The 27,886-nt window shown below is 52.9% G+C and overlaps 1 protein-coding gene across 1 annotated transcript in view; it reads right to left on the bottom strand.

Moving 5' to 3' along the window:
• CRISPLD2 (cysteine rich secretory protein LCCL domain containing 2) overlaps positions 1-22,467 on the bottom strand; it is a 70,134-nt gene extending 47,667 nt beyond the window's left edge. The window contains exons 1-5 of the mRNA XM_069549659.1: positions 22,289-22,467; positions 5,480-5,793; positions 2,624-2,742; positions 705-837; positions 159-274 (exon numbers count right to left, since the gene is read on the bottom strand). Of these exons, the coding sequence (XP_069405760.1) occupies positions 159-274; positions 705-837; positions 2,624-2,742; positions 5,480-5,719 (608 nt within the window). The 5' untranslated portion in view covers positions 5,720-5,793; positions 22,289-22,467. The remainder of the gene's footprint in view (positions 1-158; positions 275-704; positions 838-2,623; positions 2,743-5,479; positions 5,794-22,288) is intronic.
• Positions 22,468-27,886: the final 5,419 nt, after the last annotated feature.

Genomic DNA, 27,886 nt, shown 5'->3' with positions numbered 1-27,886 from the left:
GTTCGCACTGACACTGCTGAGCTACTAAGCTAACCCAGACACACTAATCTCTGAATGTGAGGTAATGAAGAGACTTTACCACTTAAGCCAGTTCTAGCTGGGTCTTCCACGGCAAGCAAACACACTCCAACCCATAAAACCATGTCACTCGCTCTTACTTTGGAGAATAATTGCAGACGAGGTAGACCGCATTTTCCCAAACATCTCCCCAGACATTCATCCTCTGGCAGGTGTTCACGGCACAGCCGATCTTGTTGGTTGTGGCCCAAACTATCTGAAAAGATGACATCCGTACATCAAAGTTCAAGGGGAAAATGACCAGGGTGACGTAATCTGGCCTGAATCCATAAGGTGCCCACAGTAAACGGGTGTGTGGTAAAGGGGTGAAGGCCCACATTCTTCCCTTAGCCCATGAAAGATCCAGACATTTGTTTAAATCAAAAACAGAAAAGTGAACAAAACAAAACAAAACAAGGAAAATGCCCCAGCAATGTAAAACTGCCACAGAAGTTTCTAGTGCTTATTCTCAGCTTCCATATTTGTGAACCAGCCACAAACAGCTCAACCCACCAGTTATACTTTGAGTAGGACTGAGTTAAAGGGGAAAAATGAAGGCAATGATAGAACAGAGGTTCTCTGACTGGGGGGAGCCCCAGAATCCGGGGGGTGCCAGGCTGAGGCCACGCCCGATCTTCTGGCCTTACCTGGGTGTAGTGTGTGCACATGAGCCCAGAGCACCTCTCCGGACACCAAGGGTTGCACTCGTGGGGGTAGGGGTAGGTGTAGTCCTTCACCTCATCGTACCAGGACTGCACGTGGGAGCCAGGGGAGCGATACCTGCAGGCACAGAGGGACAGGGCAGCTTGTGAAGCTCTAGCCACCACACGCACAGCAACAGAGACCCCTTCTGGCAGCACCACCACCCACGGTGGAGCTGGAGGCAGGGGGGCGGCGGGCCCTCCTCAGACCAACAGCCCCACATCCCACCTGGCACCTGTTAGAAGTGCTTAAAACACGAACTGGCCTCCTTCAGAGTCCAGGAGTATGCCTGGGTGACCCAGACACCACCTGTGTGTATGGGATACCTGTATCTGGCCCCAGTGAACCCTTTTTTATACTAATAATTATGTATTTTTATATACATTTGGGGAAATATATGCAGCCCCTGAATCCCATATTTCACAGACTACTGCATAAGAAAAAACCGAAGGGGGCGAAAACCTTGCTCCAAGCTCCCGTTTGGGATCCTATCACCCGAGCCCTCCCGAGCCCCCAGCACTTAGAAGACCCTCCCCACCTCTTGTTGGTGGCTGCTGGCCCTCTCTTCAGCCCCAGGCTGGCACTGGGAGAGAAAATAAGCCAGATGCAAGCCCCGGTTGCTGTCACCCGCAAGTGTGGACAAAGTGGTTTCAATAAGCAGAACAGATGCAGGGGGAACTGGGCACTTCTGAGGGCACCGTGGGGAGCAGGGCAGCCAGCAGTCCTGTAAGGATTACAGTCAGGACTCAGGTAATGGTGGCGGTCAGTGCCCTGGCCAGGGAAAGCGCCTCTCTGCTTGGGGCCAGCTCGGAGAAGGACACACAGACAGTGACGGAGCTCCAAGGCCACAGGGTACCCACCACCCCATCTATCCATGTCCCACAAGCGTGCTGCCAGGCTAGGCCGGTTTTAGAAAGAAAACATTCAGCTGCTGAGGGGCTTTCAGATGAGGGGCTGCTCTGGAAAGTGAGTCAGCAATATTGATCCAGAAAGGGAACAGCCTTTGTGCCATGGACCCATTAATCCTACTCCTTGGAGTTTTCCTAATGAAATCATTCAAATGAGCCAAAAGGGAAAAAGGAAAAAACAAAACCCAGCTACGAGGATGGAATGGCTAAATTCTGGGTCTGTCAACCTGACCGCTCACAGGCAGCCTTTAAAATGTGATAACCATGACAAGTATGTACTAGAAAACTGTTTGATGTCATATGAGAAGGAAAAAAAAAATCAATAGCTGTCCTGGCCACGGTTACAACTATGCGAAAATATGTCGGCCAGATGCAGCCCAGGAGCCCAGAAACACAGAAAGAGCTGACCAGGTCAGCAGGTCCATGGGTTGGGTTCCTCTTGGACATTTTCTGGCGATGCTGTCATAAGACTGACTGGATAGAAAGCAGAAAACAACACCGGGTTGCTCTGCCTCCACGGAGTCAAGCCTCTAGCCCGGTGATGACCCCTTGCCCAGGTCCTGCCCAGAACAACCTGGCTAAAGGAGAGTGCAAGGGCTTGGGGTCCCATTAAAATCCAAGCTCAGAAACTGGATATGGTAGGTCTGAAGGCCAGCAAACCCTGCCCTGAGTTTTCAGGGGCCCTGTCCAGTCCATATCAATTTTTCAATGAATGGGGCAAAATGAAGCAGACTCTGGAACCCTAGCGATTCCTGGGCCCCTACTCAGAGAACTCATGTGCCTTGCACATGGTCAGCGAGTCTCAACCTGTTGGAAGACATCTTCCCCACTTCCTCTAAGGAAACCGGACCAGCTGACCTGGGCGAAGGTCAGTGGGTGACGTCTAACAGATGCTCAGTGGTCCGGCAGAGTGAGTGAGACCCCAGGTCACAAGTAGGGGGCCATGCGGCTCTCACCTGCCCCAGTGCACGGCCAGGTTCTGCCCGATGGACACCAGCAGGCTGGTGGGCCCATGCTCCCAGATGCATTCCTGGGCCCAGGCCGTCGCCGACTTCTCCAGCTCTTCATCCCAGGTCTGCAGGGGACGAGAAACGGGCACCAGGAGGTAGGGTCAGGAGTGTGTGGAAGAACTCAAACTGCACAGACGCCCCCAGCTCGGGCCCCAGGACGACCCTAAGGACCAGGCTCAGCTTCCGCGACACTGGACTCAAGGACTCCGAAAGCATTTCAACAGTCTCTGCTCAGCAAAGAACCTGGAGGAGCCTGGATGCTCAGAGCTCCTGCTCATCCCGTAACTTGTTGGGAACCCTGGCAAGTCCCTCCTCTCAGCCCCAGCCTCCTCGTCTGTGACACGGGAGGATGAATACCCTGGAGATGTGTGGTGGTCATGGCTGTACAATGGTGTGGAGGCACCTAATGCCACTGAACAGTGCATTTTAAACTGGTTGAAATGGTAAGTTTTATATTGTGTATATTTTACCATTTTATATATATATATATGTATATATATACATATACATTTCTTTATACACACACATGGTAAATCGCTTCAGTCATGTCCAACTCTTTGTGACCCTATGGGCTGTTAGCCCGCCAGGCTCCTCTGTCCATGGGGATTCTCAGGCAAGAATAATGGAATGGGTTGCCATGTCCTCCTCCAGGAGATCTTCCTGACCCAGGGATCAAACTCACATCTCTTATATCTCCTGCATTGGCAGGCAGGTTCTTTACCACCAGTGCCTCCTGGGAAGCCCATATATAACCCTCTCTATATATACACACATACATACACACACATATAGAGAGATTTTTTTTTTTTTTGTAAGTAGCAAGAAATGCCTTTAACTCACCCAGTCCTGCTCCCCTCCAGCAAAGCCCACCCTGAGGCAGGGTCTGGGACAATGAATCTGCCACCTGCTCCCTTCCCAGCCAGCACAGGGCGCATATATAACTCCCCGGAAGAGAAACCGGTGAAGCAGGTGAGGGAGACCACTTCTCTCTTTCAAGAAACTGACGCCCAGCGCCCTCAGGCTATGAGCCAGCGGCTGCTCGCCCCCTCCCAGACTCTCCCGGCAGGCAGGAGGCCCAGCCCCGCACATAGTAGATGCTCACTGACAGCCTGTACGGGGAGGGCCCTGGGACGTTCCAGGAGACTGGTTCACCAACCGCAGGACCCCAGCATGGAGCCACCCCTTGCCCCAGTCTCCGGTCCTGCGTCTCCTTCTAGCCAAGATAACTGCACTCCTCAACATCCAGGGGCAAGTCCTAAACCCAGACAGGCTGGCTCCAGAGCCTGTCTACTTGTAAAACCTCAAAACAGGGTGTCTTAACTCTGTGGGGTTTTACAGTCCACCTCTTGGGATGAGCCTGTTTCAGAGGGCTGTGGCTCAAAGCCCCAGGAAGCGGGGCTGAGCAGGAAGCCATGGATCTGAGACACTCTCTCCAATCAGTGCCGCCTGTTGTTGGGTGGATGGACGTTGGCAGGCGAGGATCCTGGCAGGGGGCAGCGGGAGCCTAAAAAGAAACCTACCCTAATTCTCTCCATCTTTAACCCTAAAGAGCTCTGCGTGGCTGCCCTGTGCATTAACATTTTGAAAGGGTGCCCACTCTGCCTCCTAAAATTAGCAGAGCCCCTTCAGAACAAACCCCTGGACTATTTTCTTGAGGGAAAAAAAAGAAATGGTTTCATAAGGAGTCCCCAGGGGACAGCCTTGCTCAGGCTCTGCCCAGGCGGCATCCACTCATCCCTGGTGATGGACCACCTCATCGGGCACAGCAATGCCTAGGGGCCCACAGCCACACAGGCAGGTGCCCGACCATGAGGGTGACCGAGGTCAGAACATGATCAACACAGAGAGCGGCAGCTGAGTCCAGAGGAAGGAGAGGGCCAGGGCCTGGGCTGCACAGAGCTAGATACGGGAGTGACAGGGTGCAGAGGGGGGGCTCTACACACAGCACCCCAAGACCTCTCTGGCCTCAGAGGAGGAAGGGAAACAAGCTAACCAGACAGACCAGGGCTCCTGACAGGAGGCCTTGGGTGCCAGGCAAGAAGCACAGAGGGCCTTCGAGGCTCCTGCCAGGAGAAAGGCTGGAAGAATAAAGACTGAGGATTTATAACGTGATACCAGGATTCAGAGGGCAAGATGGGAGGTGAGTCCCCCTCCAGGGCTGAGGCTGCCCCGCTAATCAAGGTGAGAACACCATGGGCAGGGAGGATGGAAATAGCCAGAGAACGAGCCCCAGGTACCTAGAGGGGCAGCAGGGTGGGGTAGAGTTCAGACTAGGCATGGACAGGTGAACGAGAGTATGGGTCCTGGACTCAGCTGGACCCAGGTCGGAATCCACCTCTGCCTCTGCCAGCTGTGTGATCCCGGGCCAGTCTGTAAAGCTGGGGGGAACCCCAGTGCCCACTTCATGGGGTTGAGAAAACCAGACATGGAGACATGTGAGCGAGGGTGGAGCTGGGGACGGGCACCTGGAGCTGGTTGCTCCTTCTGTTCCTAAGTGCGGGGGCTTCTCTTGAGGTACAGGGGACCCTCCAGTGTCCCTTCTCGGCCTCCTCCTCCCAGCAGAACGCCCCACTGCTCAGACTCAGCTGCCCCTCGCTATGTGGACAGAGGGAGCACTTGAAGAGTGGGGTGGAGGCCACGCTGCACGGAGGCCACGGTACCATCACAGCCCCAGGGCTGAGCGTCTGTGCTGGGCGTGCCACCAACTGCCAAGTGAGTGCCGAGGCCAGAGCCCAGCCTGTGACCCTCACCGGCCCCCGCCCCGAGCCCCCACGCCAGGCCTGCCCCGGGCCCGGAGCTCACCATGTACTCCATGTTGGAGGCGGGCGGTGACACCTGGCCCCGCAGCTTGTTGTGAAGCATGAGGATCTCCTCCCGGTCCGTCCTGGAGATGGCCCTCCGCGCCCGCAAGTGGGGCTGGTCCTGCTGGTATTTGCTGAGCAGCTTCTCTAAGTGTGTGACATTGGGCAGGAAAAAGCCTTGGGCTCCGCAGAGCAGCAGCACCAGCCCCAAGGGCACGACGCCGGTCAAGACACAGCTCATGGCTCCACTCTGGCAGTGAGGGCAGGGAGTGACGGATGGCCTGGGTGCCTGAGACAGCTGGGCACTCTCGTGCTCTGAAAGGAAGCAGAGGGTGGCCGGAGAAGTTGGTCAGTGCCAAACCTGCCACGGCAGAGAGTGGACCCGGCACCCCTCTCTCCCCACTGTGCAGATGTGGAGACTGAGGCTCCCAGAAGCTACACCAGCAAGGTCCGGCAGGCAGGAAGTGGTGGAGCTGGGATTCAAGCCAACAGCCTCCAGCACGGCAAGCGGCCCGATGCCACATGGACATCCTGGCTCGGTCTCTCCCAGACTCAGCTGCTCGTGGCGCCTCCTTTTCCTCACTCTGAGTCAGCATCTGGATTCATTCAGGGCTCCGGTGAGTCTATGGCCTGAATTAAACTCCATCTCCTGCCCCCAAAAGAGACTGCTAAAGCCATTTCATGTCAGCAAAGGATGTGCCATGAACCAACAGGGGCAGCAAACTTCCTAGTCCCTGTGAAGTAAGACTCAGTTCCCAAACTGGCCGTCAGGCACCCCCAGACCCATCCCTGCACAGGCTGCTCTGGTCACGGCCCTTCCATGGGGTGTGTAACCATCACACCCTGCGACACAGCCTCCCAGGGCCCAGCCACATGCTCTGCTAACTTGATCCTCGGAGAAAGAGACAGGGCCTCCCAGGAGTACCTGTGCACCCCACTCTCACCCTGTCCCTGCCTGGCAACCCCCCCAAACAGTCCAGCGTGCAGCCTTCCTCGGCCAGCTTCTGTCTGACAGTGGGCCCGTTATGGGCACTGCTGGGTGTGACTCTCTTGGCTGCTGAGTGAATGGTTCATGTGGGTGATTAGCACCCAACAGCTGCATCAGCGGGGCCAAGGAAAGGATGGAAGATGGTGGCTGGGACTCCCGGGCCTCCCAGCCCCTCTTGGGGCTGTGCTTCCCACGGAGTGTTTCTGGAACCCTAGCTTTTGACGCGTGCTGGCCCCGGGGCTGTGGTGCACGCCTCACGGTCACATCAGTTGGGATTCACCCCCTCTGAGATCCACAGTGCCTGACGCTGTCATTTTATGACCTGTCAAGGAGCTTCATGATCCATCCTTGCCTTTGGGCTCTGGGCCCTTTTCCCAAACACCGCCTCTCACTAACCTTTCTTCCTTGGCAGGCATCTTAGGAAAAGCTGTCTTAGTCTTGGAACACACTTACTAATTCTAAAATTCCCCAGCCCGAAGATAATTTATTAGGTTGAGTTTCCGCTGTGCCTTTGCTCCTTCCCAGAGCCCTTCCTGAGCCTCTGCGGGGGCCAGTCGCCTCATCCATGTCATCTCCAGCCCTCATGACAACCCAGGAGGTCGGTGTGCCCTTGCGACCACATTACAGATGGGGAGGCTGAGGCTCAGAGAGTTGATCCCAGAGGCTGCTTACTGGTAAGACTCAAACCCAGGTGTGACGTCCCTGAGAGCCTGGGGTTTTCCAGCTTGCTGCCCTGGTTCCTCTCACCCTGGGGGGCCAGGGGTCACACTACAGGTCACGAAGTGTGGTCCTCCTGATGGCTTGTTGTCTGGTCCAAGAAGACAAGACAGGGCTTGTTGTTCACCCTTGTTCGTTCACCCTCTCGCCTCTGTTTCACCCCCAGGGAGAGTCGGTCAGTTACCCAGTGACCTTTATAGACACCTATTTTGTGCTGCACACTGAGAGAGGAGGACAACAAGGCACTTCCCTGGCCTCAAGGGGCTCCCAGTTAGGCTGGGAGACGGGCAGGGAAGCCCCCAAGCCCTGACCAGTGGGATAGGCCTGGCTGAAGACAGCACGGAGAGCTGAAAGGAGGGCTCCAGAGACTGCTGGCTGAGCAGGGAGGGAGGCAGCCTGGAGGCTGGCCCACCCAGAACCCCAGGAGGCCCCTCTGGCATCTCCCACGTGAGCAACAGCCAGGGTTTTGTTGGTTGCGTTGGAGTGGGGCTGCAAGATGGCAGTGGAAGGCGGGGATCCTCTGGGGCTTGCCCTGGGCACCCGAGAGGCTGAGCACAGAGCCTGGAGCGATGGGAACATGGCAGTTCCCATCTCCACCCCTGGAAACTCTCCAGGGTCCTGACCAGGCTTACGCTTCACATAAAAGCAGCCGACATACAGGCGGAGGCCCGGCTCTGTGGCCTCTTGGCCGAGGAGTTCCCTCTGGGGCAGAGCCGCAGGGCCCACGGGAGGGCTTCTGTGTGCTCACTCGCCCCGTGGGAATCAAGCCAGTAATGCAGACGCTCCCAGGGTCCCTGCCACCTCCCCGCTTAGTCACACCACCATATATGACCATTTCCCAGCTGCAGAGGCCAGGCTGAAAAGGATGCCAAAAAGTACTGATGCCGGGTTAAGATTTGGGACAAAGCAGGAACAAGACTGATATCACAAAATGACCACTCGGTCATCACAGAAACATCCAATTTGCTTTACTCTGCGCTTCAGCATCTTGAGGGGCAGGGCACCCCCAAAGGCATGAAACAGGAATTGTTCACATGACTCAACTGGACCAAAACCTGGGTTTGGTTTAAATCACCAGTGGGCACAATTCAAATAACTCTCAGTAGGGGGAGGGGTAAAATAGGTGTGGGTCAGCGTGGGTGGAATAGTATAAAGCAGGTAAAAGAAAGACCTGGAGTTCTGGGATTGTCCACAGCAACAAAGCTCTAATCCGAGGTTGGGCCAAGAAAGTTGTAGAGTATGATGCTAATGGTACTATTTATGTACATTTCAAGGCATATAGACCATGTTTGGACAAGTTTGTGGATATCATAGGTGGACATGCATGTATATGTATGTGTATATTACACAGACATGTATCGTATGTGTTTGTACTATTTATGTACATTTTAAGGCATATAGACCATGTTTGGACAAGCTTTGGGGATATTATAGGTGGACATGCATGTATACGTATGTGTCTATTACACAGACATGTATTATATGTGTTTGTACATATATGGTGTGCGTGCACATGTTTGTACAGTGAAACCAGTTCATGTTGGTGGTTCACTCTAGGAAGGAAACTGAACCGGGAATGAGACTACGAGGGGACTCATCTTTATCTTTAATATATTGTTTCTGCTTTAAAAGCTCAAGAACACGTGGCAAAGCGTAAGCTCAGTTCACGCAAGGTGGACCAGGTGAGTTAGCTGGAACTGTGAGGTGGTAGCCAGAGCTGGGCATCCTTGGGGGCCGGACCTCACCGGTGAGTGCCCTCTATCTTTTGGACTTATCTACTTCAAAGTTTTTAAAAATATTAATGAGTAGAAGAAAGCAAAATGCCAAAGCATAAAAGACAATGAAACCACTGCTGGTTCAAGGGCACCCTCCTGGCATGTTCTCCTGAACAAGGGCGACCTTATTCCAGAAGACTTGGAGAGTCGCCTTCACTCTGAACATTCAATGGCCTCACATGGTCCATGCCCCACAGACAGGGCCTTCCTTCCAAGGTTCAGGAGAGAGCTGATGAAGGCTCGGGTGGAGCTTCAAAGTTGGGAGAACCACGGGGTTTAGTCAAACCTTCCCCTGGGGAGAAACACAAGTGAAAAGAGGCGTTTCTCCAAGTGGCTTCTCCACCTCGAGACAGTCGCTGGCACAGACATGCCGACTTGTCTTGGGCCAGGCCATTCATAGCATCATGTCGGGTGGCACTGCTGGGTCTGAAAGTGGCCTGGTGTGCCTGCAGCTTGGGGCGGGGGCAGGGAGGGGCGGGCTTGGGGGCTGGGGGAGCCATGCTGGGGAGGGGGCAATGCTTGGACCCTGATGGGTTCTAAGTCTGGGCCAAGGAGAACATGGAAGATTCAAGCAGAACTGTAGCAGTAACAGGCCTGGTGTCCCACAACTTTATTCCAGACCACAGCACAGGGCTGGCACACAGAGGGAAACACAGAATCATGGACAGAGCTATGCCTTCTGCAAATTCCGTCACCGGAGTCCCAACCCCAGCTCCTCAGACCATGGCTGGATTTGGATACAGGGCCTTAGAAGAGGTGGTTAAGTTAAAATGAGACCATATGAGTGGGCCCTGCTCCAGTATGGCTGGTGTCCTTGTGAGAAGGATGGATTGGACACAGACACACACAGAGGGATGAGCGTGTGAGATACAGGGAGGGGACCGCTGTTGACACGCTGAAGAGCAATGCCTACAAGAAACCAGCCCTGCCGGCACCTTGATCTTGGACTTCCGGCTTCCATGAGGGTGAAAGAATGAATTTCTGTTGTTTGAACTGCTTGGTCTGGGGTGCTTGGTCCTGGCAGCCCTAGCAGACTAGTATTAATACAAGCATCAGATAATAAATGAGAATTAGGTTCTAAACATCCCGCTGATGGCTGTATGGAAGGGGGTGACGGGGCAACAGAGAGGCAAATCGGGCGGCCGAGACTGAGATCGCGGCTGGAACCTGGGTGGAGGCGATTGGTGCTGTGTCTCAGCACAAGGCCATCGGCCGAGGCGACTTCACCAGGCCCTGCCAGCCCCCTGGTCTGCGCAGACTATTCAACTTCTGCTGCCCAAACAGCTCGATCAGAACTTAGGAACAAAGCACTTCAGCCCCTTCCATCTGTAATTTAAAAGAAACTGCCTCACAGACAGAGAGCAGACTTGTGGTTGCTGAGGGGGATCGGTGTGGGGGAGGGACAGAGCAGGAGGCTGGGGTTAGCAGAAACAAGCTACTATCCACGGGATGGATAAACTACCAGGTCCTACTGCAGAGCACAGGGAAATATACTCAACATCCTGTGACAAACCAGAATGGAAAAGCATACGAAAAAGAATATATATAATGGCAGCCCACTCCAGTACTCTTGCCTGGAGAATCCCAGGGACGGCGGGGCCTGGCGGGCTGCCGTCCGTGGGGTCGCAGAGTCGGACACGACTGAAGCGGCGCGGCAGCAGCAGATGCGTAACTGCCTCACTTTGCTGTACAACAGAAATAAACACAACACTGTAAGCCAACTATACTTCAATAAAATACATTTTTTTTTTAAGTTTTCCAGCGGAGACCCACACACTGCCACCTGGGGCTTTCCAAAATGACAAGTACAGGCTCCTACCAGGGAGGCCGGTGGGGGCTTACCTGGAGGGAGGCCCAATTCGTGTCCATGGCTGCATTCCTCACTCCACCCTCCTGATGAGCCAGGGGTTTGGGTTCTACTGCTCCCATCTGACAGATGAGGAGACTAAGGCCCCTGCGGTCTTTGGGAACACACCCAAGGTCACACAACTGCAAGCAGAAAACCTGGGGCTGGAACGCAGCTCCGTCTGGCCTCTGAGCCCCCTCCTCAATGCCACCACGCCTTCCCCGGGGTGAGCTTCCTTGGGGATTTCCCATCACCACCCACACAGGGCAGGACCCCCGCAAACAACCCAGTTCACACTCTGACCCTCCCCACCCTTCTCTGCTTCCTGGGCAGATGGCTGGGCTCAGTGGAGACAGGCCCCACCCCAACTCCAGGTCAGCCAGTGACTCTGTCGAGAAGAAGGTACCCATGTGTCATCCCCAGGGGAGTGAAACGTTTACGTCACGGTGACATTGCACCATGACATGCCCCGTCACCGAGCCTAGCACCCACCCAGCCTCCATCTACCTCTGACTCAAATATGACGCCCACTCTCTCTCTGCACTCCTCCAACCCTCCTGACATCCCCGAGGGACTCACACTTAAGGCAAGCGGGGTATCCGAGCTCCCTTTGGGGCCTGGAGATGGAGGCCAACACTCATTGGCTCTTTTGCCCCCCCGCTTCTCCCAGGGTGGCCAAATGCAGGCTTCGTTTCCAGGGAAGCCCTCCCCACTCTCTGTCCCTGGCCTGTTACCAACAGCATCAAACACCCGAGTGAATGCCGCAGCTGACAGAAATGCAGTCTAGGAGAGGTCTCCTTGACGGCAGTTGAAACTCCCAGCCTGAGAGACCACAAACAAGGGCACCAGGGGTGCGGCGCGGGGGCGGGGAGACACTGACAAAGCTTTCAAACCCCTCGGTCTACAGCCACTCAATCTGGGGTCGGATTCCTGCAGCATCGCCCCAACTTGTGGGATACATTTGGGCTCTGGCTGTTTTCCACTCTGTTTTCTGGAAAACAAAACTGAGCCTGGTGATCTTCCATGGTATTAGTGAGGTCTGGGGCTGGATTGGGGTGGAACCAAGACTTGAGATCCCACTTTCTGGAAGCGTGGAGGGCTTTGTACACTTGGCTGCTGCTACAAAGCTCTGCCATCACCCTCCGCCCCGCCTAAGAGTCTGTGGACATCAAGGGCACCCACAGCCCCAAGTGCCCCCAATCCACCTCGGGGTCTCCTGACACTCAACTCAACTCTCAGGAGCAAAATGAAGAAAGAGAATGTGGATGAACCTGGAGGCGTCACTCCGCCCAGGCTGCCTTTGCCTGTGTTTAGGAAAGTCTGCCAGAAAGATGAATCTTCGTGGGACCCGCCAGCCGGCAGCCCTGAGGCTGTGCCAAGCTCTCTGCTCCTGCACACGCTGTTCCCGCGGCTCAGCCTGTGACCCCGACCTGCCACGCCCCCACCAGGGCCCGGCAGATGAATTCCTGCCCGTGGGTTAGGACTCAACTTTGGGGTCCCAGCTTAATCATGGCCCCAGACCTGTCCGCCTTGTTCACCGCTGAATCGCCACAGTCTGACCTCGTCGGAACGAGGAGATCTGTACATTCACTTCGTAAATATTTATAGAACATCGTTGGCATCTTCGTCAGTGAACAAGATCGACAGGTCTGCAGGCGTGATTCAGCTCCCGGAGGTTTCCGGGAAGTGGTGACCCTTTGACTCCTCCACTGAGTCTTCCTGTGGAGCAGAGACTGATCTGTCTGTGAGGGGAGGAGGCAGGCTGGGATCAAGGGATGAAGACAAAGAACTACAGGGTCACAACATTACAGGGTTCATTGCATGGTTAATGGCTAATCGTATTGGCTATGGCAATAATAATGATGCTAAATGCTCCACAGACCCATTGTTTGGAGAGATTTGAGGAAGACTGGGATTAATAAAGGTGAATGAAGTGAAAAAGGCTATTCTCTCTTATTTCAAAGCCTCTGCTTTGAGACAAACCTAATTTTTAAAACTCCTATAAGATGTCTAATGCTGGTGGGGATGATAAAAAAAAAAAAAAAAAAAACAGGCCTCCCTTAAATCTGAAATATGCTTCAGTTCCCTACATGCCTGGGGCCTTAGCCACTTCTCTCAGCTTCCTGGGGAAGTGATGACTCGAGATGTCACAGACTGGATCTGCAGCACGAACATGATCAGCTGGCCAGAAACCGGATTCACAGCGACAGTTACCCGGCTCAGTGGCCGTTGCTGCCCTGAGGCTGGGTCTCCTTCCAGGGCTCAGCTGAGCCCTGGGTGTCAAGGAGCCAGCAACCTGCCTCAAGTCTGCTCACACTGGTTGCCTTGCCAGCTAGACTTGGCACTTCTCAAGGGGCTGGAACCAGTGCTAGACTGGCAAATGTTTAATAACGGACATTTGGAAAACCTTGAAATACTCACCCTAATCTGTAGTGTCTACCCATTCCCTTGGTGTAAATATCCCCACCACGGCAATTTCAAGCCATTGATGTAGGGTCACTGAGTATGGAGTTTCTGGAAAGAGTCCCACGATAACACACTGTGATGCAACTTTTCCACCATACACATGGAGTAGACAGCAACCACCCCAAGAACAGAGAGAACAGTGAGGCAGGGTAAAAGATTAGGATGCAATAAGTTTTGACTAGCTACTATTTTTATTTTAAATAAGATTTATTTCATTGTAAGTTTATATAACATATAATGGTGGTTGCGTGTACAGGGAACTATACCCAGTATTTTGTAATAAACTATAAGAGCAAAAACCTGAAAATATGTGTATGTAGGGCTTCCTAGGTGGCACAGTGGTAAAGAATCCACCTGCCAGTGCCACAGACCCAGGAGACAGATCCCTGGGTGGGGAAGAACTCCTGGAGGAGGGCATGGCAACCCACTCCAGTATTCTTGCCTGGAGAATGCCATGGACAGAGGAGCGGGACTGTAAAGAGTAGGACATGACTGAGTAATTGGGCGCACACACGCGCACACACACACGTGTAACTGAATCACTGTACTGTACACCCGAGACATACACAACACTGGACATCAACTATACTTCAATTAAAAAAAAAAATGATGGTGGGATTGAACTGGCCCACAACTTATCCGGAAACTTAACCATCAGCTCCCACAAGCCAGTATGAGCCAGCTCCAGCACAGCACTGGCCGACTGGGTCTTACTCAACCCGAAACTTCGGGGCATATTAACTGCTCAACAAACATTTCTCACCAATCACCCAGCCAACACATGATGAATGAGGACAAAGTGGCTGACCTTGTTCTGGGTCCTCTGCTCCCAGAATCTTGTCTTTTACCCTCTCTGCAGACTGTTGGGGTCACTATGACTATGATCCCTATTTTACAGTTGAGGAAACTAAGGCTCAACGCAGACGAGCAACTTGCTCACAGTCGTGCAGAATGCCTGTGGATAACGGCAAGGAGCCTGCCATGCTCTGACTCCCTGCCTGCCTTGCCCTCCAAAATATCAGGGCAGCTCTGACTTGCGCCCCCATGTCAGCAGGAGCCCCCACAGCTAGCCCCAAAGGCAGGGGCATCAGGGCTCCAAGCTCCCTCAGGAGCACAAAGGAGAACTCAGAATGTGAGTGAGGCTGAAGGCAGAGCAGAGTCAGACCCACAAACCACCCAGAAATTCCAGGAATGAAGTGGCGGCTGGGAGGAGGGGGGCGGGACACCCCAGCCTGTCTCGGGCAAATCCCAGGGCTGGAAGAGCGGCTGGGTAAGTACCAGACACGCTGAGGGCAGGGATCTCCCTCCTCCATGGGAGCCAGTTTTCCGTAAACCCTTCTAGACAGAATTAGGGAAAGACCACGGAGGACTGTCGCTTCCTTTGTCAACTGCTCTGCCCCCAACCCCACAAAGACAGACATTAGGCTTAACAAAAAAGGCCACCCCCACGGGCACCTTCTTTTCTCCTGTCCCCTCAGCAAAAGATATGTCCTTATGCGAGACACAGGGCAACAACTCAGTATGTTTATTTTTTTATTTTTCAACTCAGTATGTTTAACTGAATATAATATATAAAACCCACTCAGTTTTTTAAATACTATGCAGAGAACATACACAATTCTGAACAAAAAGAGCACACTTACTCAACAAACATTCGCTTAATCTACTCTGTGCAGAAAAAAAAAAAAAGAAAAAACAGGTTTGTTCAATGCAAGCCAAGATAATATATGAGAAGCCACTTTAAAGTGACTGGATAATAAATTAATATACTCTTCAAATACCCAGTACATGACGCCTGGGGCCCTTTTCTCCCTTCTCGTAGACATGTGGATGTTTCCTTGGAAACAGTGCTCTCAGAAATCTTTAGATAAATGGCAGGAAACCTCCAGCTCCCAAAAACAAGAAATTGAGAACTCTCAGGAGACAGCGAAGAAAAGTGTGGACAGTGGGCCAAACCCGGTTTGAATCCTGACTCTATGACGTAGACCTGGGGGCCGCCCAGAAGGTCCTTCAATCCCTCGGAGTATCCAGTTCCTCCCAGGCAAAACAAAGTACTGAGTTTCTCCCAGGGCTGGGGGAGAATTTGCAGATTGTGGAAATAGTGGTTCTAAGGAGCCCAGCAGCAGAGTCCCGAGACTCACTGGTGCTCAATTAGTGTTTCTTTCCCGCTCCTTGAGGGTGAAACTAGCCATCCCAGACACCTCTGCTCCAGGCTACGGCGCTGGCAGCACCGGGACTATCCTCCCACCTGAAATGCATGACTCACCGGTGTCAGGTGGTACCTGCAAGGGTGAGTCACAGCCTTGAACCGAAGTCAAGCATTCTATATAGCACCAGACTATGGACTCTGCACGCGGCCTCTCGGGGGAAATCCCCAGAGCAAGCCCTCAGGTGGCTAGGGAGTCCCTGGGGTATGCAGTGAGCAAGGCTCTGTCCCCAGGAGTGGGGTGCAGTGGGGGGTGGGCATCACAGCAAGCAGAGGAGACCATACCGAGGCTGGAGGAAGACAGCCTGGGACACCGGACGGTGAGGGTGGACAGAGGTCGGGGCGGTGACCACTCTGGCTGGGGTGAACCCCAGGCAGCGGGAACTGCAAGGACGAAGGCTCTGAGATGGTCACTGTCTTGGCCTGGACAAGAAGGGTCAGAGCAGTGTGACCAGGGAGAAATGGGGTCACAAAGGCAAACAGGGCCAGGCAGCCTGGGGCCTCGAGGGCCTTGACCAAAGAGTGTTGATTTTACTCTAAATGCAAAGTGGAATGGGGGGTGGGGTTGTGTCTGTGTGAGTGTGTGTGTGTGTGTGTGTGTCTGTGTGCACAGGCGCGCACTTCAGGTGCAGAGCAGATGAAGCCGACGGTGACAGGGTCTGATTTACGCTCTGAGAACCCGGCAGATGCAGCTCCGCAGATGGACCTCACAGACCTAACGCTGAACTGAAGAGGCCAGACTCCAGTGATGAAACATCCATGCTGCCCTTGATGTAAAGTTCAAAACCAGGCAAAACCAACAGAAGCGCAGAAATGGTTCCCCTCGGGGGTGGGGCTGTGGGAGGGGCCTGGGGGGGAGTCAGGCTCTGTCACCTTGGGGCCCGAGCCTGCACATGCGCACTTGGAGAAAACGCCATCCCCCTGTGCAGGAATGCATGCGCTTTCTTCTCCAGCATGTTGAACTTTAATAAAAAATTTCAGTGAAGAGTTAAAGAGGCTCTGGCTTCTGTTGGAAGAATGCCTCCACAGAAGCAGGAGAAGAGCACTGTGCAAGACAAAACCCTCCGGGCTCTCCCCTGAATATCAGCACTGAGACAAGTCTGGGGCCTGGACTCCGACAGCCCTTCGAAGTGAACCTGAAGGTGCTGGAGCCCAGAGAAAGCCCTGTGCGGCTGGGGCCTCCCACCTGGGCCAGACAGCGACTCTGCCAGACAGGGCCCGGTTCATCCTGGTCTGAGAGGGCACTTTGTCCAGCGATGCCAAAGCTGAAAATATCTCAGTCCCCGGGAAGCCTGGCCTTGACGGTTCCCGGGAATAAACAGTGTTTTTAAAGCAGCCAGTGCTTCCCCCCATGAGAACAGACTGGCTGTGTTGGGAGCCGGCTGGGGGCAGGATGGAGAGACACAGCGGACATGTACAGACACACAGATGTATTTTGAATGCTGGAGAGGAAACAGCCCATTCTTTCAGAGGGGCCGCTTAGGGGTCACCAACAGACGGACTTCACAAGCTCCAGGGCACATGGGCTCTAAACACTGCTGAAGGAAAAGGCTGGAACCCTCAGGACACTTGCTCAAGCCCTAGAGCAATGGGTGCCAGCAAACCCAGCGTCATTCCTGAAGAAAGGCCTAGGAACACGCCAGCAACTTGCTCTCAGGGGCCTCGACGCTGGACAGAAGAGGTCACTCTTGCTCCCAAGCCACTGGCTCTATCCCTGCCACATGACTTCTCTGTGCTGACATCAGGTCCTGTAAACAGAACCGTCCGCCCCAATCAGCCGCCCCGCCCACCCCATTCTGGGCCCCTGCCCAGGGAAAGTCTTCCAGGCTTTCCCGGGCAGTGGGTCCCACCCTGGAGCCTGCACCAGAAAGTGCTGGAAGTCAAGCTAAAGCACAGATTGCTGGCCCCACCTCCATAGCTTCTGGAGGTCTGCAGTGCAGCTGAGAATCAGCATTCTGACAGCTCCCCTGGGTGCTGCTGCTGGCCCTGGGACTTCACTTTGAGAACCGCTACTCTTGGTGGCACCAGCCTCTCCAGTCTCCCCATGCTGCACCTTAGTCCGGTGTTTCCCAAACTCCAGCCCTTGGCACACCTGCTACCCCAAGCTTTGCCTACCTTCCTACCATCTCCTTGTTCTAGTTCATATTTTCTTATTTTTATCTGTTGGTTCGCTTTGGGAGTTCAAAGAAATTTATGTTAAAAAGGGAACCTTCAGAACTTCCTGGTGGTCCAATGGTTGAGACTCTGCACTTCCAATGCAGGGGACACAGATTGATCCCTGGTTGAGAACTGAGCCCACATGCTGTGCAGGGCAGCCAAAAATTAAAAAAAAAAGTGGGGAGGAGGGGCCTTCTATGGTCAGCATGTGCAGAAAACCTGATCCCTCCTGCTGTGACCAGAAGGCAGAAGTGAGATGAGCCTCGGTGAACATGGAGCAGAGCTAGGACCAGAGGCCTCATTGTAGAGGGTGCCCTGTCTTTGTTGTAAAGGGAGGTCAGTTTTGTAAAGGGTGGGTTGCTGCTGGGTCAGTACACAGGCTCAGTCACCGTGGGGCTGGGATGGGCTTCACACACTGCAGGGGACACCGATCATCCCATCGTGACCTGCTCTCAGGTACGAAGGCCACACCATGACTCCCCTGTGCCCCGCAGCTCAGAGCAGGAGATGCAAACTCAGCACAGGGCAGGCTCCTCCACCCTGAGCCTGACCCCCGGACCCCTGAGCTTCCTGTCAGTCTCAGGGTGCCAGGGGAGCCCTCCTTCAGGCCTCTGCACTAACATGGCCCCCTCCCAGCGCACCCCTCAACGCCCCACCCATCCACTGTCACCTTCCCTGCCAGGCATACCGCCTCTTTGCTCTAAAATGACTTCTGTGTGTGCATGCTAAGTCACTTTAATCGTGTCTGACTCCTTGTGGCCCCATGGACTATAGCCCACCAGGCTCCTCTGTCCATGGGATTCTCCAGGCAAGAACACTGGAGTGGGTTGCCATGCTCTCTTCCAGGAGATCTTTTCAACACAGGGATCAAACCCAAGTCTCCTGCATCTCCTTTTACCACTGAGCCACCAGTAAAAGAACTTCTAGGGTCTTATCAAATCAGCCGCAGCTGTGGTCAGCTGGATGCCCGTCCCTAGTTCTAGACAGATCCAGAAGTTTTCAGTCCAAAAGAACGTCAGGGAAGGGTCCATTCTCGGACCACTTGACTACAAACAAAATGGAAGCTGGATTCTTTTCCTTCCAGGATTTTACCATTCTGCACTCACAGTGGGAAATGATCCAGAAACTTGGACTGAAAATGTGGGATTTCATAATTTATAATATTTTTTTAAAATGATGGTCCAAAAGTTGCATAATCCTCATTAGGACTTTTCCTTTTTCCCCTGAATCTGTGGTTTTTTTTCTAAGCTGACGCAGCACTTGGGGCAATCAGAGAAGATAAATTTCCCCGGGGCTGGACCACAAGAAACTGTCTGTCCCCACAATCTTGGGTTGGGGGGTTGTCTATCACCAAGTACTCATAAATGTACAGCCTGGGATACAAGATGTTCCCCAGGACAACATCTCTGACAGGAATCTCTGCCAGTTGCTCTCCGGGGTGAGGGGTGGGGAGATACTGTGAACACTTCCCCCCAAACATCCAGACACCCCATTCTCTACGCTCATGGCAGAGGGCCTTGATTCCTTCTGGAAGGAGATGATCTCAGTTGATGCCTCTTCAAGACGAAAGTCAAGAAAAAGGGACAAATGATCCTTAATAAGGTAAAAATAAGGTTACCATGGGACCCACCTATTCTACTCCTGGGGGAAGAACCAAAACAACTGAAAACGGGTGTCCAAAAAAAAAAGTGTACACAGATGTCAACAGCAGCATTATGTGCAACAGCCGAAAGGGGGAAATGGCCCAAACTTCCAGCAGTGGGTGAGAGGATCAACTAAGGACGGTCTGTCCTGCCCACACCACGGAAGAGTGTTCAACCACAAAAAAGGGCCCAGCATGGACACAGGCTCCAACACGCATGAACCCTGACCATGTCAGGCTCAGTGAGAGACGCCAGACACAGAAAGTCACATACCGGGTGGTTTCTTTTACACAAAACGTCCAGAATTAAGCAAATCCAGAGAGACAGAAAGCAGATGAGCAGTTGCCAGGGGCTGAGGAGGATAGAATGGGGAGTGACTGTTAATACTGATTGTAAGGTTTCCTTTTGGAGTGATGAAAATGTCCTGGAATTAGACAGTGTTGATAGTTTCACAACACAGCTAATGTACTAGATGCCACCAAACCGTGTACTTTAAAATGATAAATCTCATGTTATTAGTATTTTACAATGCTAGAATCATCTTTTCCAAGGGAAAAAAATAAAATAGAAGAGCGGCCTGTCCCTCCCTGTTCCAGAACGGAGTGTGCTTCCCGTAGGACCTGATGAGGGGCTCCAGATCCCTATCGTAGTCAGCTCAGTGAACTGAAGATGAAATGAAATGATGCCTGTGTTCTATTTTCCTTTCTTGACAAGCCATCAGCTCCTTTGAGTGATGCTGGGTTTGCACATCTGGGACTGATCAAAAACCAGTGAGTCTGCAAAAAAGTGGGGGGGAGTCTTCCTAGGTTGGGAGTAAGCAGACACAGAGGCACCTCCCATACATAGTAAATTACTCTGGTGACAGAGAAAAGAAATGTTCCAGCTCCCATGAGGCCAAAGAGGTCACATTTAGAGGTCCTGCCTTTAAAAGCTGGTTTTCAAATGCAACCTACAGAAAAACCCAGGTATCTGATGTGGGGTCGGTGAGGGAGGGATGAAGTGTGGGGGTCTTCAGAGGCCCATGCTCCGCTCCTGAGGCTCCAGCCCCTCCCCGTCCAGCCAGCTCTCCTTGGCAGTCCAGAGGCAGGGCTGTTGGAGCAGCTGGCATTGCTCTGGGTTCCCCAGCAGGGCCCTGCACACTGATGCAGGTACCTGTCGGCAGAGTTGATCCCAAGCCCCATGTCAGTGTTTCCTCTCCAGCCCCACCCCTAACCAGGGCCGGGGAATTCAGAACCCACACGGCAGGAGCCTTGCCCAGAAGCAAGCTCTGAGCTGACAGTCATGTGGCCAGTCATTGGACCAGCATCTTTTTCCGGGATCTGAGGGAGGACCCAGCTAGGATGGCAGCTCTCCCCGACCCTGCCCATGTCATGTTGGGTACATGCCTTCATCACTCGGAGCCTCACTTTCCTCCTTGTAAAAAGGAGGACAGTCCAGCTCACAAATAAGTCAGCGGTCATCCATGTAAAACCCCAGGCATGACTGGCCCACAGTAAGTGCCAGATGAATGTCAGCTGCTGATAGGATTACAAACGCGATCATTACTATTCCTACTCCTATCTTTAAGAGACTGTAAAAATCAAGATCACTCTCTTCATTCTCTTCCCTGACTGCATCGTCAGGGATGGGCTGGCCCCAACTCTGCTAACTGTGTTTTACCTGGAGCCCCTCTCAAACAAAACAATCCCTCAGGTTTGAAGGTCGGGTTCAGAGGTGGAGTTAGCAGTTGGACAGAGAAGTGTCTTAAAGGAGGCAGGACTCAGCCCTTAAGTATGAAGGCTAAGTGCAGACAGATAGACCTGAGGTGACAGCATCACACACAGCCATCAAGTGCACAAAACAAACAGGCCCAAGAGTTCCCCCTCTGGATCTGTTTGGAGAAGGGGGCATGCCTTTCATCCTGTCCTTCACATCCTGGCCTCTCATCTGTCAGGTTCTAGACCCTAGATGCCGTGACCCTCTGGGGAAGGCAGGCTCACCCTAATCTGCCAGGGCAAGGAGCCCAAAGGCTCAAAGTGGAAACTCACAAGCCCACTCTCGGTTGGAAGGTGAGCCGGGCATCTGTCAACTCCCAGCTGCTTCCCTTGACCAGAGCAGTAACTCACCTTCCAGCTAACGGACACCCAATTCAAACTGGACTTCGATGAGCTGGCATTAGCCAGCTGGCTTGTCCACCAGCCCAACCCTTTCAAGGGAGGCTCCAGGTCTCCACTGCCCACGGGGCTGGCCCTGGCTCTTCCACTGGGGGTCGCAGATCTCCCAGACCCCAGAGCTGAGCCCTCAGCTGCCAGCGGTTCCCCCTACCAGAAGTTTATACAGATACCTACTCTAGCTGAAGAAGCCCGGGAACTCTTCCCAAACCTGTAGGAACTGGACATGTGCCACGCCCGGACACATCCACAGCTTTATGGGGCTTTGGAGGCAGACGGAACTGGGTCCCAGCCTCCGCTCTGCCCGGACACTTCACCTCCCTGACCCTCTCAGTGCCCTCCTCTGAAATAGGGGAAGAGGAAAACTACCTGGAAGGTCTACAAACACTATCGTAAAGGGGCGTGGCTCTATAAACTGCCCAGCAGAATACACACGGCGCCAGGATCACCTCAGCCTCCACACGTGGGCAGAACACATTCAAACTCCTGCCACATGCTCTCCACTTATTGACGCCCACGGTGTACACAGGGATGCAATAGATGCTGGCGAATTGCACAGGGAAGGCAAGAATACACACAGCCTCAGGGAGCACGATTCTGCGTCAGACCTGCTTTGAGTCCCAGGCTCCCTAGCTTCTAGTATGTGAGGTCTCAGACAACTTGCCCTCGCTGAGACTCAGTTTCTCCATCTGCGGAAGGGCATGCCGCCGAGCACGGTTCTGAAATGCAGGAGGTGTGCACAGCTAACTTGCCTGCGCACAGTAAACCCTAAGAGATGACATCTGCTCTGGTTATTCCAGCTCCCAGGAGATTGAGGGGGTGGAGAGCACGGTGCAGAGAGAGGAATCTAAGGCACACTCACCTCCCTCCGCAGGGCTCAACCACCTCCTCGCCGGCGTCTCCTGCGCGGAGTGGCGGCGACAGCAGCACAAGCACAGCGGACACAGCAGGCAGGTCGCAGGATGAGGGACTCTCGGGCCGCCGAAAGATGCAGTGGGTCAGAGGACCGTACGCGCCGCCTCTTGTAGGCTGCCCGGACCCAGGAGCTACGCCCCCGGCGGCCCTAATAGGGTCGTGCCGTCGTGGCCCCGCCCTCCCACCCACCGGCCCGGCCCCGCCCCTCCCGGCTTCGCCCCACTTAAGAGCTTGGCGGCCTCCGGGAGGCGCTGGCGCCTCGAGTCGGGGGCCTCGGAGGGAGGGCGGGACCACCCGCGTCCTAAAAACTCGGCTTGAGAAAAGGAGGAAGCGCTCAGTTTCCTCATCATGACCATAAAAATAGCGTTTCCATTGAGAAATTAACGATGCATCCAGCGCGGTGCCAAGCACTTTCCACTAGGGGTTTGCAAATTTACCAAATTCCACTTCTGTGCGCCTCAACTGGAATATGGGAAAAGAGAAGCTACCTCCTCGGGACTGGTGTGGGCCCCATCAACTAGGGTGTAGAATACACTTGCTAAATTTATCCCCATCCTCTACACCTGGATAGAAAACTTCACTCTTGCCATCCGGACACACATATACACATAGACACACACCTTCCCAACGTGCAAATGAAGACAAGAAGATGTTACTGGATGAACGCGGTAAAGCTGAGGCCCAAGCTAATCCTTAATCGTCATTATTTCAGTATAGGTTCACAGGAATCCATTGAGATGGAAATGATCCCATTTCACAGATCAGGCAACTGAGGCTTGGAGAAGAGACTGTCCCAAGTCCCTAGCTGGCAGTGCAGGTAAACGCTTCAGTGAATTTAGAACCAGAAGAAATCACCTTTGAGAGATGTAGCCAAGGTCCTGGTCAGCAGAGGAAGAAAGCAAGGCCACAGGAGCTAAAGGACTCCCCAGTGCCCCCCACTTTTAATGTGGACTTAATATATGCAGGCTGGAAGAAGCACAAGCTGGAATCAAGATTGCCGGGAGAAATATCAATAACCTCAGATATGCAGATGACACCACCCTTATGGTAGAAAGTGAAGAGAAACTAAAAAGCCTCTTGATGAAAGAGGAGAGTGAAAAAATTGGCTTAAAGCTCAACATTCAGAAAACGAAGATCATGGCATCTGGTCCCATCACTTCATGGGAAATAGATGGGGAAACAGTGGAAACAGTGTCAGACTTTATTTTGGGGGGCTCCAAAATCGCTGCAGATGGTGATTGCAGCCATGAAATTAAAAGACGCTTACTCCTTGGAAGGAAAGTTATGACCAACCTAGACAGCATATTGAAAAGCAGAGACATTACTTTGCCAACAAAGGTCCATCTAGTCAAGGCTATGGTTTTTCCAGTGGTCATGTATGGATGTGAGAGTTGGACTGTGAAGAAAGCTGAGTGCTGAAGAACTGATGCTTTTGAACTGTGGTGTTGGAGAAGACTCTTGAGAGTCCCTTGGACTGCAAGGAGATCCAACCAGTCCATTCTAAAGGAGATCAGCGCTGGGTGTTCATTGGAAGGAATGATGCTGAAGCTGCAACTCTAATACTTTGGTTACCTCATGCGAAGAGTTGACTCATTGAAAAAGACCCTGATGCTGGGAGGGATTGGGGGCAGGAGAAGGGGACGACAGAGGATGAGATGGCTGGATGGCATCACTGACTCTATGGACATGAGTTTGGGTGAACTCCAGGAGTTGGTGATTGACAGGGAGGCCTGGTGTGCTGCAATTCATGGGGTCGCAAAGAGTCGGACACAACTGAGCGACTGAACTGACTGAACTGAACTGTATGCGGGCAGTGCCGGTGCCCGAGGGAGCCTGTCCTCACCACGCTGCTTATTCCTGAGTGAAGACACCGTATCACTCAGTATCAGCTTTTCCCCAACAGCCCCATCCAGTCACTCTGCACTGGCCCCTGCACTGTACAGCAGTGAGCAGGCACAGACATGCCCCTCTGGGACTGGGATCTGAGTCTGGAGTGTCAATGGTTCAGAGCACTTGGCTGGTGCGGGGAGCGGGGTGGGCAGGGAGGATGAGTTAAATAAAAGGGAAGAACCTAAGTGATTGGCCAGGCATGTGTGACTAGGATTCAGAAAGCTGGAAACTCTTGAAGATTTAGGTGCAGCTCAAACGCAATTTTTTAAAAAAGTTACCTTTTTAACTCATTTTATTTTCATCTTTTACTTTTCTTCCTTTTCTCAGTTTTTGAAGCATCGTTCTCAGCTCAACACTTATTCATTCAATACTTATTAAGTTCCTACTATGTGTCAAGCTCTGTCCCAAGCACTGGGCATTTAGTGGTAAGTAAAACAGACTGCTTCATTACCAGCATCCTCGATGTGACAAAGGGCAGATCCAAGGGGAGGAGAGAGCTGTATTCCTGGCAGATGCCTCTCAGGTACCCAGCCTCATACCCATCATCCTGGCAAACCCCCCTGCTCCCAACAGCCCTCCGAAGCTGGTGCTACCACCCAGAAACTGAGTACAGAAAGTACCGGGACCTGTTCGTTTGTTTTTTTCACTAGAGGAGAACTTTTATTTTACATTTACAATTTCAATTAAACTTTGGTTGAACAGCGACACTGCACCTAAGCCTCGGGACACAGGGCAGCTTTGTAAAGGCCTCGCTTCGCCCCTTCCCTTGCTGGTTCCCTGCGCGCAGGTGCACTCCCACCTGCCACAAGGAACTGGGATTTCAACTCAGGCTTGCACCACGCACCTGCTGCCGCCTTGAGCACCATTAATGCTGGGGCTCTGGGAAGAGTGGGCAAAGCGGCTCCTGCCCTAGCAGAGGGGAAGAGAAGCTACTCAGACTGATTTCTCACGGGCCCAGCATGCAGGTGGGGGTGCGGATGGGGGTGGTCAACAACAAAACATCTCCAGTTTGGCTGACTCGGGCCTCCGCCTCCTTTGGGAGCTGCTCTGTGGGCTCCTCGGTAGTTCTGGATGGCTCTGGGGACACCATCCCCAGCTCAGGTGTTCCAGGGGCGCCGTTGGCAGAGTTGCAACCTGAGGGCACCTTTCTATAATGTCACCCCCAAGCCGAGGTGCCTGTCCAGACTGGCTGCCACTGCCCCGCCCTCTGCACCAAGGAACTGCCAACACCCCACCTCCTCCACTCACTGCTTCTTTCCTCTCCCTCTGTGGGCTCCTCTGCATTTGTGCACCTGCTCCTTGTCTGCCCAGAGCTGCCTGCTGCCTTCTGGCAAGCACTCGTGTCAGAGACCTTAGCCCCTGAACCAAGTGGCCTGAGGGGAACAGGGAGCTGGATGTGCCACAGTGTGAACCCACTAGACATTTCTCAGCAACTTCATTTCTCTCTAACATCTCAGTGGGATTAATATTTCTCAAACAGCATGTTAGGGTCACTGCTGCTCTGCAGCAAACCATCCCAAAGGGTAGTGGCTTAAAACAACCATTTTCCTTGATACAAATGAACTTACTTACAAAACAAAAACAGACTCACAGATTTAAGAGAACAAGCTTATGACTGCCAGCGGAAGGATGGCAAGAAGGGTACTTCGGGAGTTTGTGGCTGACATGTACACACTGCTATATTTAAAATGGATAACCAACGGGGACCTACTGTCCAGCACATGGAACTCTGCTTAATGTTATGCGGCAGTCTGAATGGGAGGGGAGCTTGGGGGAGAATGGATACTTGTATATGTATGCCTGAGTCCCTTCACTATTCTCCTGAAACTATCAAAGCATTGTTAATCAGCTATGCTCCAATACAGAATTAAAAGTTAAAAAAAGCCAGTTAAACCTAAAGGAAAAAGAAAGAAACATCACTGTGTTCATGGTTTTACAGGTCAGGAATGTGGGATGGGCTCTGCTGAATGGTTCTTCCTTGCCTCACTGAGTGCCTGCAGTGAGATGCTGGCTGGGCTGCAGACATTGGAAGGTCCCACCTGGCCAGATACCCAAGATGTCATTCTCGTGATAGGAGCTCCATGCAGCCTTTCCAGGCAGTCAGACTTTTTACTTCCCCCAGAGCAAGCCTCCCAAGAGAACCAGGCAAAAGATGCAGGACCTTTGATGGCCTGGCGGTGGAAGAACGTCACTGCTCCCACACCCTTGGCCAAAGCACAGAAGAGAGGGCACAGACCTAACTTTTCAACAGGTACAGATCAGAGAATCTGCAGGCTGGTTTTAAATCCTCCCCAAGTTTTAAAACAGATACAACAGGGAATTCCCTGGTGGTCCAGGGATTGAGACTCTGCGCTCTCACTACATTAGGCCCTGGTTTGATCCCTGGTTGGCGGACCAAGATCCCAAAAGCCATGTGGTGTGGCCAAATCAATTAATCAAAAAAACAGACGCAATATGTGAAAACAAACAAACAGTGCCTGGCACTGAGCAGACATTCCGTGAGAGACAGCCAGTCCTTCTTAGGGGAAGGAGGGGCTAGGCGGACGAGTTTGAATCCTGGTTCCACCAGCTCTGTGTCTTTGTTCAAGTCACCTGACCTCTCTGAGCTGCAATCGCCTCCCAGGCTGGCTCACCCAAGGGGCAGTGTGAGCCCAGGTCTGCAGCTTTCTGGAACCAGCAGGGCTGAGTTCAAATCCTGGCTCCTCCACCTCCAGGCCTGGCCTTTGTTCAGCTTCCCGTGTGTAAAATGGGGTGATCATAACAGCATCTTTCTCTCCCATGGCTGCCATGAGCATTAAATGGTTAATATAAGGAAACTAGCCAGACAGGGTCTGGCGCTTAGCAAGTGTTAGTTAATATTACTGTTATTAGGGCCAACACAGTACAAAGGCAGAGGTTTGATTTCCATCAACTTTTCCATCATTGTGCAATCTTAGACTTTGATTTCCAAAAAACTGCATTTCAATTCAAATAAAACGGTGTGTCATGGGCAACGTGGACTCCTGGGAAGTCCTGGACGGAAAAGAACTGAGAGGCACCCAAGGGTCCTCTTGGGAAGGGACTGGCTACATACATCCGTGGGAATCCCAGCAAAGGAGCCGATGTGCCACCCAGGCAGCAGTTCAGTCACGGAGACTTTGAGACCAAGGAAAAGGCCGTCTGGTCATAATGAAGCCCAGGTTGGAAAGAGGAACGCTTGGGCCTGGAGAGGTTCCATCCTCTTGTCCGCCTGGTCTCTCAGAACCAAGGTGGGCTGATGCGAGGACCACACACGTCTGCAGAATAGAGGGGTTTGCAGATGGCCACGAGTTTAATCATCCACAGCAAAGATCAGAGTCTCTCTTTCCTGTCTCTCGAGGTGGCTGCCATAGAACTGATGGGTCTTGAACTCTTCTTACCAGTTGTCTGCATTGGAGTCTCCTTGAGCTGGACACCAAGCGCCAGGGCTGGGGAGTTCCAGCTTCTTGTTTGTTCCTGCCACACCCATTTAGCAGCTGCACAAAGCCACTGAGCCTCAATTCAGCATCAAAGACCTCTAACAACGTGAGTCAAGGAGACATGGGGGTACCATTTTGTGATGGGTATTAGCTTAAAAAGAAGAACCAAAAAAGTAGGAAAGGTGGTAACCCCTCTGTGTTGACAGGTGCCAGTTCTG

Source organism: Ovis canadensis, chromosome 14, assembly GCF_042477335.2.
Source record: "Ovis canadensis isolate MfBH-ARS-UI-01 breed Bighorn chromosome 14, ARS-UI_OviCan_v2, whole genome shotgun sequence".
Taxonomy (NCBI): Eukaryota; Metazoa; Chordata; class Mammalia; order Artiodactyla; family Bovidae; genus Ovis; species Ovis canadensis.
This window is presented reverse-complemented; position numbering and strand designations above follow the sequence as displayed.